The sequence below is a fragment of the Vidua chalybeata genome, chromosome Z (assembly GCF_026979565.1).
Source record: "Vidua chalybeata isolate OUT-0048 chromosome Z, bVidCha1 merged haplotype, whole genome shotgun sequence".
Taxonomy (NCBI): Eukaryota; Metazoa; Chordata; class Aves; order Passeriformes; family Viduidae; genus Vidua; species Vidua chalybeata.
In genome coordinates this window covers 11,172,332-11,187,953 of record NC_071570.1, presented here as the reverse complement: position 1 = coordinate 11,187,953, position 15,622 = coordinate 11,172,332, and the positions used below count along the sequence as shown (strand labels likewise).

At 37.6% G+C, this 15,622-nt stretch overlaps 1 protein-coding gene across 1 annotated transcript; it reads right to left on the bottom strand.

Annotated features, from left to right (window-relative positions):
* Nucleotides 1-1,131: 1,131 nt before the first annotated feature.
* On the bottom strand, nucleotides 1,132-3,837 carry LOC128802391 (protein FAM240B-like). Its single transcript, XM_053968706.1, has 2 exons — nucleotides 3,692-3,837; nucleotides 1,132-1,264 (listed from the first exon to the last, which is right to left on the bottom strand). The coding sequence occupies exons 1-2, from the start codon at nucleotides 3,835-3,837 to the stop codon at nucleotides 1,132-1,134; spliced, it is 279 nt and encodes a 92-aa protein (XP_053824681.1).
* Nucleotides 3,838-15,622: the final 11,785 nt, after the last annotated feature.

The following is a 15,622-nucleotide window of genomic DNA, read 5'->3' as shown; positions in this document are numbered from 1 at the left end:
AGTAAACTTTGTGGTTTAATTAAATATTGTTTTAAAAGGATTAAAAGAGCATTTCTGTGAGGTCAAAATGATTTAATTTTTTTTTTCAGTTTTGAAATATATCAAATGTATTCCTATCTACTTCTTTAGTATAAACATAGATTCAAAGTAAATTTTTCTCTGGCACAATACTGTTAGACTCTATTAAAATAGCTATTTAGACGTATGAGTCTTCTCTTGTGTACCAAAGATTATTTGACAAACAAATGTTTTAATCCAAAAGACTAGTATTTAGATACACAGACATATAGGTAAATACAGCACACTGTTATTACCCTGTGTTTTATTATTCCTAGCTTTGTTTCACCTAACCCAGAAGGACGCAGAAATTGTTTGGATTGGTGCATGTCAGGTATGGCAAGTGATACTTTGCAAAGCATTTCCATGCTGTTATGATTTGCTGTCTTCTATTTCAAACTCTCACACTGACTTGCTCTTACTACTCTAACATTTGTCAGACTGGCTCACAATAAAGACTACTGGCTCAGTAGTCTTTTTCTTACATACCCCAAGGAAGTAAAAGTAATTTTTTCTGTTCATTTAATTATTAAGATCTGTAAATAGTCTTAAATGTTGATCAGGAAAGTTGTTTTCCTCCCCCTCTCATTAAAGAATATGTTTCTCCTCCTGGCCAGCTGATCAGGTTAATCCTTAACTCCTTCTGCTATGGCTCATCAAGACAGACAGAACATCTTATGTCTGCATTAAGACAGACTCTGTGAGCTGTGTAAATGGAAATGTGCAATTTTGCATGCAGCTGTCTGAATGTATTATCCCTATTAAACAAGCCGCCCTCTTTCTTAGGAGTATGTTATTGTCACTTGGAAATGCAGTTACATAGATACATCACAGAAATAATATCTCATGGAAAAATTAGAGTTGTCTGCTTCTCATCTGTTACTCTGTGCTTTTTTTCCCCTGTGGCATTATTCTTGCACTGAATTTCAATAGGACTTTAATAGTAGCTCTAGTAAATAGTTTGGGAAAAGGGCAGAATCTGACCTTTTGGTTGTTCAGCAGTGTAACTGCTGGTTTCTAGATGCATGCAAGGTCAGAATGAGGCCCAGTGCTTGCTGTGTTTGCACAGCACCTTTAAGCAACAGTTTTATCTGGTGAGGGAAGGGCCTCGATAGACAGTGGTGTCATTTGTTCGTCCCGTGTTTTCATGTGCGCCTGGACCTGCCTTACTCGACCTTCCAGCCTCAGAGTCCATTCCTGGCGAAGTCTGCAAAGAGAGTACAAGTGCTTAGCAGTTATTGAGCCAAATCCTTCAAATGTATCCAGGGCTTTTCAACAGGGTCGAAGCTTTCCTCTCTTTCATCACCAGAGCACTTGTCCTGTATTTATGTACCAATTACACATCCCTCTAGCTTGCTACATTGGGAATGCAGGGGAGAAAAGGATAGTACTGATACTATCAGTGGTTGACATTGCTGGATTCCGAATGAGTCAAACAACTGCTGAAATTCTGTCACTGTGAAGAACTCTGTTTTTCCCTCTGGGGTATTCTCAAAGCCACACAGAAGTACTGCCTATCCAGTAAGGTCATTCAATGTGTAAATTAAAAAATACAGTTTTTCCTCCAACCCCTCAAGTTCTGCTGTAAAATGCTGTGGAGAAGAGCAGGCTGAACTTAAAATATATCCTTTTGGGTAAAAAAGAAAACAAAACCAACTCTGTTTACAGACCCTGTTACAGGGTCTACCCTATACGTGTTAAATGAAAGGAATTGGTGTCACATGCAAGAGGAGCCACATAGCTTCAAGATACTTGACTAGTAAAAACAGAAGAGAAAATCTCTAGAGACCACTGCAAGATATTGTTGGCTGGGTTGTTTTCTGAAGGAAATGTTAAGAAACACCTGACCCAGCAGTTATAAGATTAGATATTATATAGTGATGCCAAATGCATAGTAGAATATATGGGGTTTTAAATTACCTTTGGTCTGGTGAAAAGAACATCACCCAGTGATTTCATCTGGGAATAACTCAGCAGTGGCTCTTTCACATAGGTGCTTGTGTTATCTGATTCTGAGTTTGGTTTTACATTGTGTTTTAAACTACCTAGTCTTCAATATTCTTTTATGCATATAGATAAGCCTCAAAAAAGAGGTGCAGTGAGTTAGGAAACATTTGCCATTGAGAATACTGGTGTTTCTCATCAGTGTCCTACATGGCAAAAAGAGAGCACTCGCCTTTATGTAAAACCACACCATTCTCCCAGGTGCCTCTTAGGTGAGGTAGTGAATATGTATGTTTTGTATTGATAGTGTCTATTACTTCCTGAAAATATCACTTTTTTTCAAATTACAAAACACTTTGTGAACACTCTGGGCTTTGACTGGGCAAGTGACTTTGAAGGAACTTGCTTGCATCTATTTCAGTTGTGATGGGTCAGTTAAGACATTGAATATGTAAGCTAACACATATTCAAGGTTCTTTCACGACGTCTCTTCAGAGTAGAGCTTTTAACATTTTCAACTTTGTGAAGTCAAAAATGTTATCTGAACCACAAATTGCATTTGCACTGTCTTCTTCTGGTAGTCTTTTGTGATCTAGGGTGATAAATATTTCCAGTGAAGCTGAGCGCTTTCTTGGATTTCATCATATATATTTTTTCTCCAGCAATTTTGTGACTGGGACTTGAGAATACTACTGACTACCTGGAGTAGGATACTAGAAGAAGGATTGTCCACATCTGACTTTTTTGAGATACAAGGCCTACCCAGATCTTTATTTCCAAGTATCTAAATAATGACAGTACTTCCTTCTTGGGCACTGGGGTCAAAGTACCCAGAATTTTTTTCAAGAAACAGCCCTTTGGCAGCACCTTCCAGTTTGTTGAAGTCAAATTAGCTTATGTGAATGTCCCAGTTTTGAGAAAAGTTTATGCAGGAAAACCACATGAGACATGGTATTTCTTGCCCTCTGTTTCTGCCCATTGGTAGTCAGCACACTTAGTGTGCAGGAGACCCTGATTCAAAGTTCTGAGTTTTCACAAGTTGAACAAATACTTGAAGCAGTCCATCACACTTGTGGAGAGTTATCTATACCAAAATACAGCTATATAGCTCTCTCTGTAGGCAATCCCTGTTGTTTTATTCTGCTTTGTAAAGTTCCCCCTCCCGCCCCAAACTAAAACAAACAATAAACCCCCACAACAACAAAAAGCCCACAACATTTTCCATTGAATGGGAAAATCTCATTGTTTCAGTTTTACCTTTGGGTTTATATGATGTGAAGGGCTATTAAACATGACAAAGGTGCCATGGGTTTTTTATTCTACAGATTAGGTGGGTGGTTGTCGCTTTAATGTAATACTGTTTTGTTTATTTGTGTAGCTGTACCAGTTCCAGGTAAAATTCCTGCTATTTTCTGGCTGTCACAAGCCATAATTCCAAAGTGCTTTATTTTTTCATGGCTATGCTCCAAGGCCTTTGAAGAATGCTCATGAGGTTTAGGGGTGAGGGGTGTCTGAGTTTCCATGCAGAAGATCCATGGTTATATGAGACAAGCAGCTGTGAGAGGAAAAGTGCCAAAGATCCAGAACACAATCTGTGCTATGAATAAAGCAGTACAATAACAGGTTACCTTATTTTAAAACGTGATGACATGCCTTGCTGTCCTGTGGAAAAGAAAAAAATACCACTTACTTGTTCAGGGCACTTTTGCTTAGCCTAGACTCTTCAGCTTCTTGTTGCTCAGTTTGCTCTTGGATGATCTTTTCCCAGAAGTTCTTCAGCTCTTTCGCATCGTGACCACGCATCGTGTGGCGTTTAAAGTTTGTGTGCTTGCTCATTTTCTGAAAAGCAATTCAGGAGGTCAGAGCAGTCAAAAGCCTGACCTGAGGCAGATACTGTGTTACTTAGCCCCTTGAAATTTCATTCTCAGGAAGTGCTATTAAAATAAATTATGTCACCAGAAAATAATAGGTAACTGGTGTGTAGTCTGCCTTGAACCAAAATATAAGGTATTGAAACGGGCCTTGGGTGACAGTTGAATGGCATAACAATATTTTTGCCACTGAGTAATGACTGTGCATGGCACAGTTCACTGAAATATTGTGGATGCCTCAGTATATGTGAGATTTTAAGTAATTTTAGAAGAACTTGTGAAAAATGCTTTCAAATATTTGAGTTTGTCACTTGAGTTCAGGTTAAATGTGAAGGACTTCTCTGTTTTCTATCTCACATATTCTTAAAACAGATCATAGATGTTTTATCTCAGGGAAATGCATTGCTCCTAAATGTTTCCTTTTGCTACTCCAAATGATGTCATGCACAAAATATGCAAGGGAATTATGAATCTGAATTGAAACACACAGAGTGCAAAGCCCTGGGGAGCTTGTTATGATCTTGTTCTATATTTTATCAAAAATCAGTCTTAAATTCTGTTAAAAGTAGAGCTCATTGAAGTACAGGGATCAGTTCCAATAAATGATAACAGAAAATAGGCGACTTTGTCCTTGCTAAATGCATGTTATTGAAACATTAAAATTCTCATCATGACTGATGTCCTTGCTGATATTACCATATTGTGTTGGTTATCAAACCGTAATGGCACTTTGAAAAGTTCTGCTGCCTATTTCCTGAATCAGCCTCCTACACTAAGCCCCACCAGGAAGTAGGAGGATACAAGAAAGAAAAATCCCAAAAACCTAAACCCCAGAGTTTTCTGTGACTAGATCAGCACTTAATTTGAGGGTTGCTGTGAAATAAATCCTTTTGCTTCCTTGTGTTTACCCGTATTCTGCTATCATTAGATACTTTTGCCAACACTCCACTATGTAATGGTGATGAATTAATGCCTCATAGACCCTCATGAACCATCTTCTTCCTCAATGATTTCATACTTTAGGAGTTATTCTTGATAAATACAACAAAGGCTATGCCAATGTAGGCCAATCTTAAGAAAATTTTGCTTTGTACAATGCTGTAAAGTGGATGATCAGAGTAAATGTAAAGGACAGTCAGATGCGATACAGTTAATGCAAATTTCTGAAAGGTTACTATCAAATACAGTATTTGAAACTCTGGCACCTTAAAAGTAAGTTTTAAGCTAAGTTCTGGGCATCTTCCTAAATTGAATATTTTAGATTTGTCATCATTTTAATGAATAATTTTTTTTTAAAGATTAGTAATAACAAATAATTTTGCCAAATTTGGTGCAAAGTCTGGCTGGAATGGAAAAACTGTTTAACAAAAAGAAAACTAACTTTGAGATACATTGATTTTCCATTGAGAAGTCCAGTTGCTTAAAGACCAGCACAGCTCAACTGGAGTGATAGGCATGAACATCAGATCATGTAATATAATGTCCTGCGTGATGGAGTACCTTGAGTGGTTAGAACACTGGTCCTCTTCACAGCAAGTTTAGCAAGAGCTGCACTATCGTGAAAACAACCAGGTATTTTTCTCTGAGGCAAACAGCATTTTTCTAGTATTTCCCTTGATGACTGGGGATGCTGTAGATGTAGCACAGCATGATACAGCAGGAATTGTTGCATTGGTGTGGGTAGAGCAGTTCTACTAACACCTTTTGCTAAACATCTTGTGTTTGGCAATGAATATGGTCTAAATGGGAATATGAGTAATCTTAATAAAGTTTTGTCTCACTCTGAGGCCCCAAAATAATAGTATTATTTAAGGCTTCATCTTGCAAAAAATACGCACGTCACGGATGCAGTGGAACATGCCCTATCTGTGTCCTAATTCCATAGGCCTTGAGCAGTGTTAAAATAAATGCTCTGGTAATAGCTTGTTACAGCGAGTGATGGAATCTGATTATTTCATCATTCCTGGATCAGCAGGTCACACGGGTCTTCGCACCATTTAGAGGCTCTCCTATCACTAGCAGCTGCCCACTTAACACTCCACAGATAATTATCCCATTGCCTCAGAAGCCAAGTGCAAGTTGCTGACAAACTGAATCAGTGTGCCCTCCAAATCCTATTATACATTGCCTCATATAAGAATCTGACATAACACATTAACCTTTAATTAGAGATTAAATTTTTATGATTATTAAACTTCTATTTTATGTACTCCAAATGGTACAAAGAGGGTCTCCAGTCTTTATCTGAGATTTAAATTGATTAGATTTTGAGGGGGTGCATGAGGGTTTTGGCTGGCTTAAGTTTTGTCTGTTCCACTCAGAAGAGCATGCTGTGATCAGAGAGGTGCCCAAAAGATAGAGGTAGTTCTACAAGTTTTTGTCTGCTAGGTTTGTGGGTCTTTATGCAAGTCAAGGACATTTGCTATTAGTTCCTAGCAATGTCAGTGACAGTTAATATTTCACATGGTATTGCTGTGGTCCTTGGAAGACAGATTCTTGATGTAAAACTTTTGAAGATGGTACTGTCTGCATTGCTCAGACCCTCTTTCATTGTATTAGGTGTGAATGCATCATATTTTTCAGCCTGGCATTACGACATCTAGGTGTAGAGACTGGGGTTCATGTGTACTGTAATGGCTGCTTTTCTTTATGCTAATTGAAAGATTCTTCTTAGGAGCGTGGTTTGAATTTCTGAGTAACCCTTTGTAAAAAAAAAAAATCTTTATTATTGCTCTAGATAACATGTTTTGTTGATGTGTGATTTTTTCTTTTTTAGATGTCCCAATAACATGAATTGGATTTACACCGAAAACTGGATTTAATATCATCAAAGTTGTTCTTGATTCCTTCACTCAGATAACTCAGAGCTCAGTAACAAGTAGAACAATTAGATTTTTCCCTGTAAATAAAAACCACACTTTCTTACATTCATTTGACCAGTTTTGTCTGGGTGGACAGTAAGCAAAGAAAATAGGTTCATCATTCCAGAGATATTAAAGGAAAGTCAGGGAGGTGTCTTTCTGACTACAAAAAACAGGTTGTTTTAACATGTTTTTCCACTGATATGAATGTAAAATAACCAGGAGCAAGCACTTCTATTAATTTAAAATTATTCATTCAGAAGACCTGAAATATTGTAAGTATCATTTATGAACTGAAAATTTATGCTGTAAAATTTTCTGCAATGTATTTTCTAAGAAGGATTACTAAAATGTGCATAGCACTGGTTATGCAAGACAGAGTCCCTTATTAAATATTCAACTAAGATAGTTAAGGAGGAACTATGATTATATGGGTTTTGCAGTCCTACCTGCCCATATGAAGTATAGTTTACTGCTTTTTTAGAGAGCTGAGCTGATAAAACAACATTTAAATTAGGATGGCATTAGAACTTGGTTAAAGTGGCTTATGCATTTGGTAGCTCTGAACCTCAACTGTCAAAAACATGTAATTGTGTACAAAAGAGTTTTTACAGCATCCATCATTTACAGAATGTAATATATATGCTAACATACTATTAATTTATGGACAATGTCCACAAGAAGTAATTGTAAACACAAAAATAATGTCACTGTAAAAGAAAACTCTCCTACATTTATTATCAAACCATAAATCAGAGGGCCATGCAGCAATCTGTAAGACAGCAAATCACTCATGAAACACGGCACCTACATATAATACATTGTTTTAAACTCATAAAATTGTAGAGACACAGAATTGAAAGGGACCCACAAAGATCACTGAGTCCAGCTCCTGTCCCAGCACAGCACCATCTCCAAGAGTCACACCATGTGCCTGAGAGCATTGTCCAAATTCTTCTTGGAACTCCACTTCCCTGGGGATCCTGTTCCAGTGTCCAACCACCCTCTGGATGAAGAACCTTTTCCTGATAATCCAGCCCAAACCTCCCCTGATCCAACCATTTCCTTGAGTCCTCTCACTCGTCACAAGAGTGAGGGGTCGATACCTGCCCCTCTGCTTCTCCTTGTAAGGTTGTGTCCCAGAGACAGTTTAAAGGAGGCTTGAATTGTGAATGATGAACAGCTCTCTCTCTACAGATATATCCTACAAAAGGGGGAGGAAATTTTGCTTCTAGCTGTATGTATATGCACTGGCATATGCAACTTTTGTTCACTAGCACACAACCAGTATAGAAAAAAGCCAGTGGTACAACCTTCTCTCATTTAATCTGATCTGCATCTGAGTGTGCTTTGGTAAGGTGTTAAATTAGTAGGTTCCCAGATGCTCTGGTCTTAGTCCCTGCTTGGTCTGCATATACTGAATTAATGTAATCTCACTCTACCTCTGCTGAGGTACAAAAAGGAGTTTTAAAAAATATTCAATGCAAGTAATTTCTCTTTGCACACTTTGTAATTTCTACTTTAAACTCTTTCTGGAGAAATTTTAAGAGACAGAAATGGCTCTTGGTGTTTTAAACATAATTTCTATTTTGAGTTATCTTTATGTGAAATAAACAAGCAGGAGAAGAAAATATTTTCTAAAGTCTCAGGAGCCATTTTTTACCTTTTTTCAATCTTCCTATTTAACATGTGTCTTAAGATAGTCATAGTCTTAAAAATTCAGTGTTTTATACAGACAGACTTGTAGGCAAAATATTTGTGCTTTTACTTTTTAGTGAGAAGTATTTCAATATATTCAGTAAAACTGTTAGTTGAACATATTTGGAGAAAAATATCAATGTGATTTTTAGTCTGAATTATGCATAATTTAAAGAATAATTGGTTTGGCTAAAAAAAAGAAAACCACTTTATGTTTTTTTTTTCCTTATTGGAAAGTATTTTAAACAGTAATGTAAAACAATATTTGAAAATTTCCCAAGTTTTTTTCCAAATTTTTTGCTGAAAGACAGTCTTTAACAAGAATTATATTTTTTATATATATATATATACACATATCTTTAAAATATTTCCTTTCTAAAAGTTGGAGATAAGTCTAATTTTAATATCTTTCAATGAATTTGATGATTCAGCCAATTTTAATATGCAACACAAGCATATTCCTGGAAGAATTTCCACAATCACTTCAGAGGTTTTTTTGGTGACCATTGTAAACAAAGGAAAGATTATATTTGACTTTAACTAGACTCAGTCCCTTGGGTCATATCATGACCATGAGCTGATTTATCTTTTTCAGGACACTAATTAATATCCTATTCCTTTTGCCCTTCACCAGGGTTTGTTTGCCTAAGCATGGAATGTTTTCCAGCATAATATATCTATTATAGTACAGTTCAAAGCCTGTTTATAGTGCTCCTTAAAAAAATTAAAAGAAAAAAAAATCAAAACTCTGAAAAGTTTTAAATTACACATAAAGAATGCATAATTTTGATAAGTATCAAGTTCCTTACATGTTCCTTTTATGGTGGTTTTCCTTTCAGTTGAAATGCATGTAATACAGAAGTTCTAGTAATACCAAAAACGATAGTAACAAATAATAGCTTAATTACAGAAGTTATGATTAGAGTAAAATGAAACAATGGACATATACCTCTTATGTTTTACAAATCACACAGGATCAGAATAATTTTCATAAATATACAGAATTCCAGGTCATGGAGGGAGAAAGAAGAAAACATTGTTCAAATTCGCATGATTTAACAAAACATGAAATTAATGTATACCCATGTGTATCTAGGCAGGTTTAATAATTAAGACAGGAAGAGAAAATCTTATTTTGGCCAAAATACAAGAATATAAATGCTTACTTTGATTGTATAGTAGTTTCCTCTTCTGTCAAAGTATGGTTTTCTTGAGTGATTACTGAATCATGTCAGTTTTTTACCCCTGGGTTCCCCTTTTCAAGAGAACTCTGACTGCCAGGAATAACTGATGAAATCTATTCATCCGTCACTCATTTTTATTTAGTAGTGATGACATCTGCTATTATGAATTAGCTTAATGGCAGGGGGGAAAAAAACCCCAAACCCACAGTCTCATTTTGTGAAGCCTGCAATACACCACAAGGAATGACCAGACAGTTACAGGGCACAAACTCTGAATGCCAGGTTTGATCTGTGCTATAAATTTTGGCAGGTGCCACTGATGTCATAACTTGGCTCTGGAGAAACAGTTACTCAAGTAAGACCTCACAAGTGTGGATCACTGTAGCATAACTTCCATATGACTTGCAAGAATTCGGCACCGTCCCCTCCAAGAAAACGGATAGATCTGAAAATAACATGTTGAATAACAAATCTTGTTTCACGTTTTTGCTTCTGAGTGACTGACAGATAAATAGATTTCTTTTTCACCCCTTTTGAAGTGTTGGTCTGTAAAAGCACCTGGTAGACTACATGACATGATTCCAGCTAAGCTGTTAATACACTCAATAGTGTAGGAATCTGACCAGCTGCAAGCTGAAACATAGCGTATATAATTTGTTACAGAACTTAGCACTTCTACTTCTTGGACAGTTTCTTCCTCTCTCCACTGGTACTCCTGGGTGAACAGAAAAACACAAGCACGTAATGTGCTACTTACTCTAACAAAGGGAGAGCAGATAGTGACAGACTTTCTGCTCTCAGCTTTTATTGGCAACCTGACTGCATAACCTTTTGGTAGTTTGGCAAGTTCCACCTTGAAGTTAATTATGTTTCTTACTCCAGGTATTTCCAGTGAAAGCTTGCTCCACACTTTTCTATGCCAAGTACTGTAAGTTTTCTTTTAATCTAAAATCTGAATGTATTCAGGAGACAAGTTACCCTTCTCATGTCTTCAAGCTATGTAGGGCAGAAATCCCCTCCCCTGTCCTTCCTTGTTTTGATATTATAGCATTTAAGGACTTTGGAGTCTTCTCGTACTCATTCCCTTGATAGAGAGATAGGTATCATGACCCTTTCCTGTGGTCTCATTGAACACAAGCAATGAGAACTGTATGTCACATTCCAGCTGAGTATTAATCCCTTGTATCCTTACTTATTTTGTTTAGATATAAAAATTAGAATCTAGAATCACTTTCATATTTTCCAGAGAAGTACAATGCTCATTACAACTTTCTAATCGATTCATGCACTCACCTAGTTCTCTTATTTTTTACAACATATAAGGTTCAACTTATGACAGAAATTTTAATTAGATCTCACGTTCACATACTGCCTCTTGTGCCATTTTCCCTATTTCAATCCTTCCGGTAATTTCTTTCTTTTGTTTTTGTAATTCAGTTCCCTATGTTTATGACATTTCTGTTCTCCAGAAAATTTCTTTAACTCACTGCTTCATTTTGTGCCAAATGCTGCTACGCAAAACTGTTTCTAAGACAGCTCTGGATGAATTCCTTTTTTAAACTTCTTGCAGTTAAGGAGCTTTCACTAAGAGATGTTAGCTCATTTTAACAACATCTAAGTTTAAATAGATGCACCCTGGTGAGATCATAAGAAATAAAAGCTGGTTCCTCCATAGGGAAGAGGAGTAAAGAAGAGGCATGAAGTCCACCTTATCTCTTAACATAAAGAGTAACAGGTTATTTATTGTCTACTGGATGTTATTAGTAGACAGTGAGAAAGGAAGAGAGAGGCAGATTGCAATATATCATTAAGTATCCTTACAGAATCCATAATTAGTTCAGATGAACAGCTAAATTAATTTTTCGACTAATCAATCAGTAAAACCTCATCATTGCTACTGTTAGTGTAGGTTAGCCATGAAACATAACATGAAGCTGGTAAATCAGCATTCCAGGACAGATTGCTCTGATCCTGAACCCTAGACAAATGCCCAAATTGCTGATGATGGTGTCAGACTCTTACAGTTCCTCATCTTGGAGCTGCTCCTCTTCATATAAATAATGCAGAACTCTGGACTTGAGAGGCTGTACCAACAGCATGCTTGTTTGATCTCCTGTATGTCTCGGAGGTGCATTTTGCACTTTCCCAGACTATCAAATATATTGCTCACATTTTGTCTACTAGGTATCCTAAGGCATACTTTTTCATGGCAAGCAAGTTATGGAATTTGTTTTGAAAAATCTGAATTTCACTACAGCCCAGACATAAAACAGATCTTGAAATCCTGCTTATATTCTTGTGGTGAAACTGCCCAAATTCAACATCTCAGAACTCACACACAGTTCCACTATGTAATATCAGTGGTGCCTAGTGGTAAGAAAGCATGAGAAACACTAGACAGAGGATGATGCTGCAACAAGGCACACAGAAATAATCAGAGCTTTTTGATTGTTGTAAATAAAGTGTCTGAGACATGGAAAACAAGACTGATCACTGTAGTATCAATCTGTTACCATGTAGAGATCTGTATAGTCTACTCCAGCCTTCTTGTTCAGAGTCAGTTATGTTATGTGACTTTAGAAGTAGCATAGATTTTCTCTATAGACTTGTCAGACAAATCAATATTTTGAGTAAATTATTTCAAGTTTATAAAGGACATAGAGAGCACTATATGTTTGAAATTTTACAGCCTAACTTGACAATTTCACCTAAGAATTTGACAAGTCTGCAGTGTAGCTCTCACAGTAAGGCTTTGACGGCTGCTTCTACTCATTTGTAATGATTTAAATCTATAGGTCTCAGATAATGTTGTCTTGCACTGACATAGTCTTTGTTATAAATGACTGTGTTTTGGATGTTGTATTACAGTAATTCACTTTGCTACCCTTTCACCACCTTGTAATTTTTTGCCAGTTGGTGCAGATTCCATTTATATGGAACTTTCTTTTGCTTTATGTGAGCTATTGATGATGTCAATAAAAGGCTTGTTTGCATTAGGTAACCAAAAGTTATCCTTCATTAAAAAGAAGAGAATTATTTTGTTAAAATCTGTTGAAGATTTCAGTGGGCGCTTAACTACAGTGATGTCCATATAGTCTAACACTCTAAAAAACATGTATTTCTTTCCCCCTCTTTTACTTGGCCATATATACTTAACTCCCATAAAAGGAGGTGGCCTAGTCTCATATTTTTGTTTGACTTCCATTTCTGTATCAGGAATTGTATTTTGCCTATTGCACATTATTTTCAAGCATGAGGGGAAGCAGACATCAAAAGAAATGAAGGCTAAATTGCACTACAGCAGCTGATTCCTGATTTTCACTGATACAAAAGCTACTGCCAGCTTGCAGAGCCTGTACGAAATGTAGGGTCCCTCATGGAAGGGCTCTGTAATGGATTCAAGGTGCATGAAACAGGACAATATGGGAGGTCATGATGAAGTGTAGATGGTACTGCAGTTTTTGTAGGCTCTGGGACAGAGTTCTTCCTGTGTTATGAACTGGTTTAACACAGAAGGTTTAAGACAGAAGACCAAAGAAAGGTCAGCCTCTGTGAATGAAATGGATCAGACCTATAAAATCTTGAAATATACTTGAAAAATGTGGTTAAAATCGAACAAAGTTAGATGTTGCTGCCAAAAAATTGATATGTTTTATTTAATAGTAAAAGAGGTAAAGAGAAAGAAAGAAAAAAAGAAACGGAGAAACAGAGGAAAAAGAGCATGTGGCGGGGTGGCGGGACAGGGAGAGGGTGACGGGGATTAGGTAGAAACCCTTCCAAGGGTCTCAATGGTGTCTCGTTGCTCCCCTCCATCTGGTCTTCTTGAGGGTCCCCTGCGGCTGCTGTGCCACCACACCACACGGAAATGTATCGCATCCCGTGGATGAAGATACCTTCGGGCAGGTGGGAACACCCAGGTGCCTCCCTTGCAGGGACCCAGTTTGACGCTGTCCCTCGCAGCACTGCGGGTCTGTTGCGCTGTGCCGCCGTGCCCTGCTGCGGGGTCGGGGCCCCTTGGGGGATCCTGTGGCAGGCCATGGCCCCCCTGTGTCTCCGTGTGTTTCAGCTCCTCCGGGCCAAGGGCCCGCTCAGCTGAGCCCTGTGCACAGCGCAGGATGGGCGGTCACTGCCTCTCACCAGAGGCCTTTTCCCCACACCCCAGAGCCTCTGCCCCCACCTGTGTGTGAGGCCTGTGCAGGCCCGGCAGCTGGAAGCCCCGGGGCTGCGGCCTCGCTCCCAAGGTGTTGACCTTGTGCTCTGTGAATTTATTCTTCTCCCCCAGCCCTGAGTTGTTACTTTACTTGTCTTCATCAGTGAGTGGTGTAGGGCCTCAGTCAGGGCCCCACTCAGGGTGTGGTGGTGTTCTCTGCAACTTTTGTAATACAGTTACTCTATAACAGGCAAAAGTCCTTCATGAAGATGTTTAAGTCATAAACTATAATATTTTAGTATTTGACATAGTGTCTCAACATTTTTCTTCTATCTTTACTACTCAGCAAATGCAGCCACCAATTACACATTCAGGAAATTTCTGTAGTGGTCACTTGCTGAATCTTGTTGCCATCACTTTCACCTTTGCTGTGCTGATTGTCTTTAGTTGTCTGACTTTAACCTGAAGGGTCAAGATTCCTTAAGCTTGAAAATCAAGATGATCTTCAACTAGACTGAAAAACAACCCACAAGGGTTTAAGGGTTCGTATTAGACATTGTCTGGGGACGATGCTACTTATGGTAGGGTTTATTTGAATGCTTTCTGTCTGCACCAGACAGGGAGACATAGTATGAATAATTCGCGGGATAACATGCCAGACACACTGAAAAGGTAGGGGGTCAAGGTGAAAGCACTGCAGCTGGCCCTGTGAATGATATGGCTAAGCTCATGTAAACAGACATTATGCTAGATTATATGATATTATTTTGTCTGTATCACTCCAATCTAACAAGTATTTATCTCTAATGAAGTCAGCTGTATTATGTCACATGTCCTATATTATGTCACATTTCCTGAAGAAATGTAAAATTATTGTACAAGACAAGCAATTGGAGAAGCCTAATATCTTGAATACTAGGGCTGTATGGTGTAATACTGCTTGATCTACAGGTTAAAGAAAGGTTTGTCTGTGAAATGTGCAGCAAACGTTTAGGAACGGAAAAAGTCCAGAATAGAAGACAACAAAGTAGTCCTATGTGAGGGAGGTTAGACGGTCCACAGGGGAGTGAAAAAGATATAATACCATAAAATCAATATTTGTGACAAAGCTAATTGAAATTTGTCATGAACACACATCAGGGGACCAATATAAAATCTACTTGGTGTAGGAAATTAACCTGTCAAATTCCTTCAGATTAGTATGATTTAGCAATCTGAGTTTACAGCTGGTCAGTGCTATGCACTGTGGAATTGTATTACTGGAACTGAAAAGCTGACTTCACTGTCCTAAAGAAAAGGAGTTTGGAAATGCTTTGCCATATAGGTTCTGTCAGGGTACCCAGTTTGTTCAAGATACACTCTTAATAAGTCTCCAAAGTAAAGCAGCAGGTTATTATACCCACAAAGTCTGGAAAAAGAGCTGGTATATTTCAGTGAGAAAGGATTTATATAAATATATATTTATATCTACTAGTTACATTGTGACTTGCTAAGGAAGTAGTACAGTGTTTTCCTCGTGTTTTTAATTAATTAGTTGATAAAAAATTCTGTTAGTACTTTATGGAATTTTAATACAACTTTGCTTCGTGGTATTTGCAACTTTTTAAGGTTCTGATAGCATGATTTGCAACCTTTTAAGGTTCTGATAGCATCATAGAACATGTTCATGGACTTGAACATTTAAATTTTAAATACTTTCTAATAAATAACTGAGGTATTCCCAACTACTTATTGTACTGAGCTGTTACTTTGATTTGTTCCTCTAATGATTTATCATATCCTACGTATGTTATTAGGGCACCAAGTTGTTCAGGACTCAAACTATCTCTTAAATTAGAGAATGTAGCAAAATCTGTC

What these genes read in the sequence shown, in the direction of transcription:
- LOC128802391 (XM_053968706.1), bottom strand. Translation starts at nt 3,837, where the DNA reads ATGAGCAAGCACACAAACTTTAAACGCCACACGATGCGTGGTCACGAT. An exon ending in AGCAAAAGTGCCCTGAACAA is followed by an intron (nt 1,265 to 3,691) that starts GTAAGTGGTATT and finishes CTCTCTTTGCAG; the next exon opens with ACTTCGCCAGGAATGGACTC.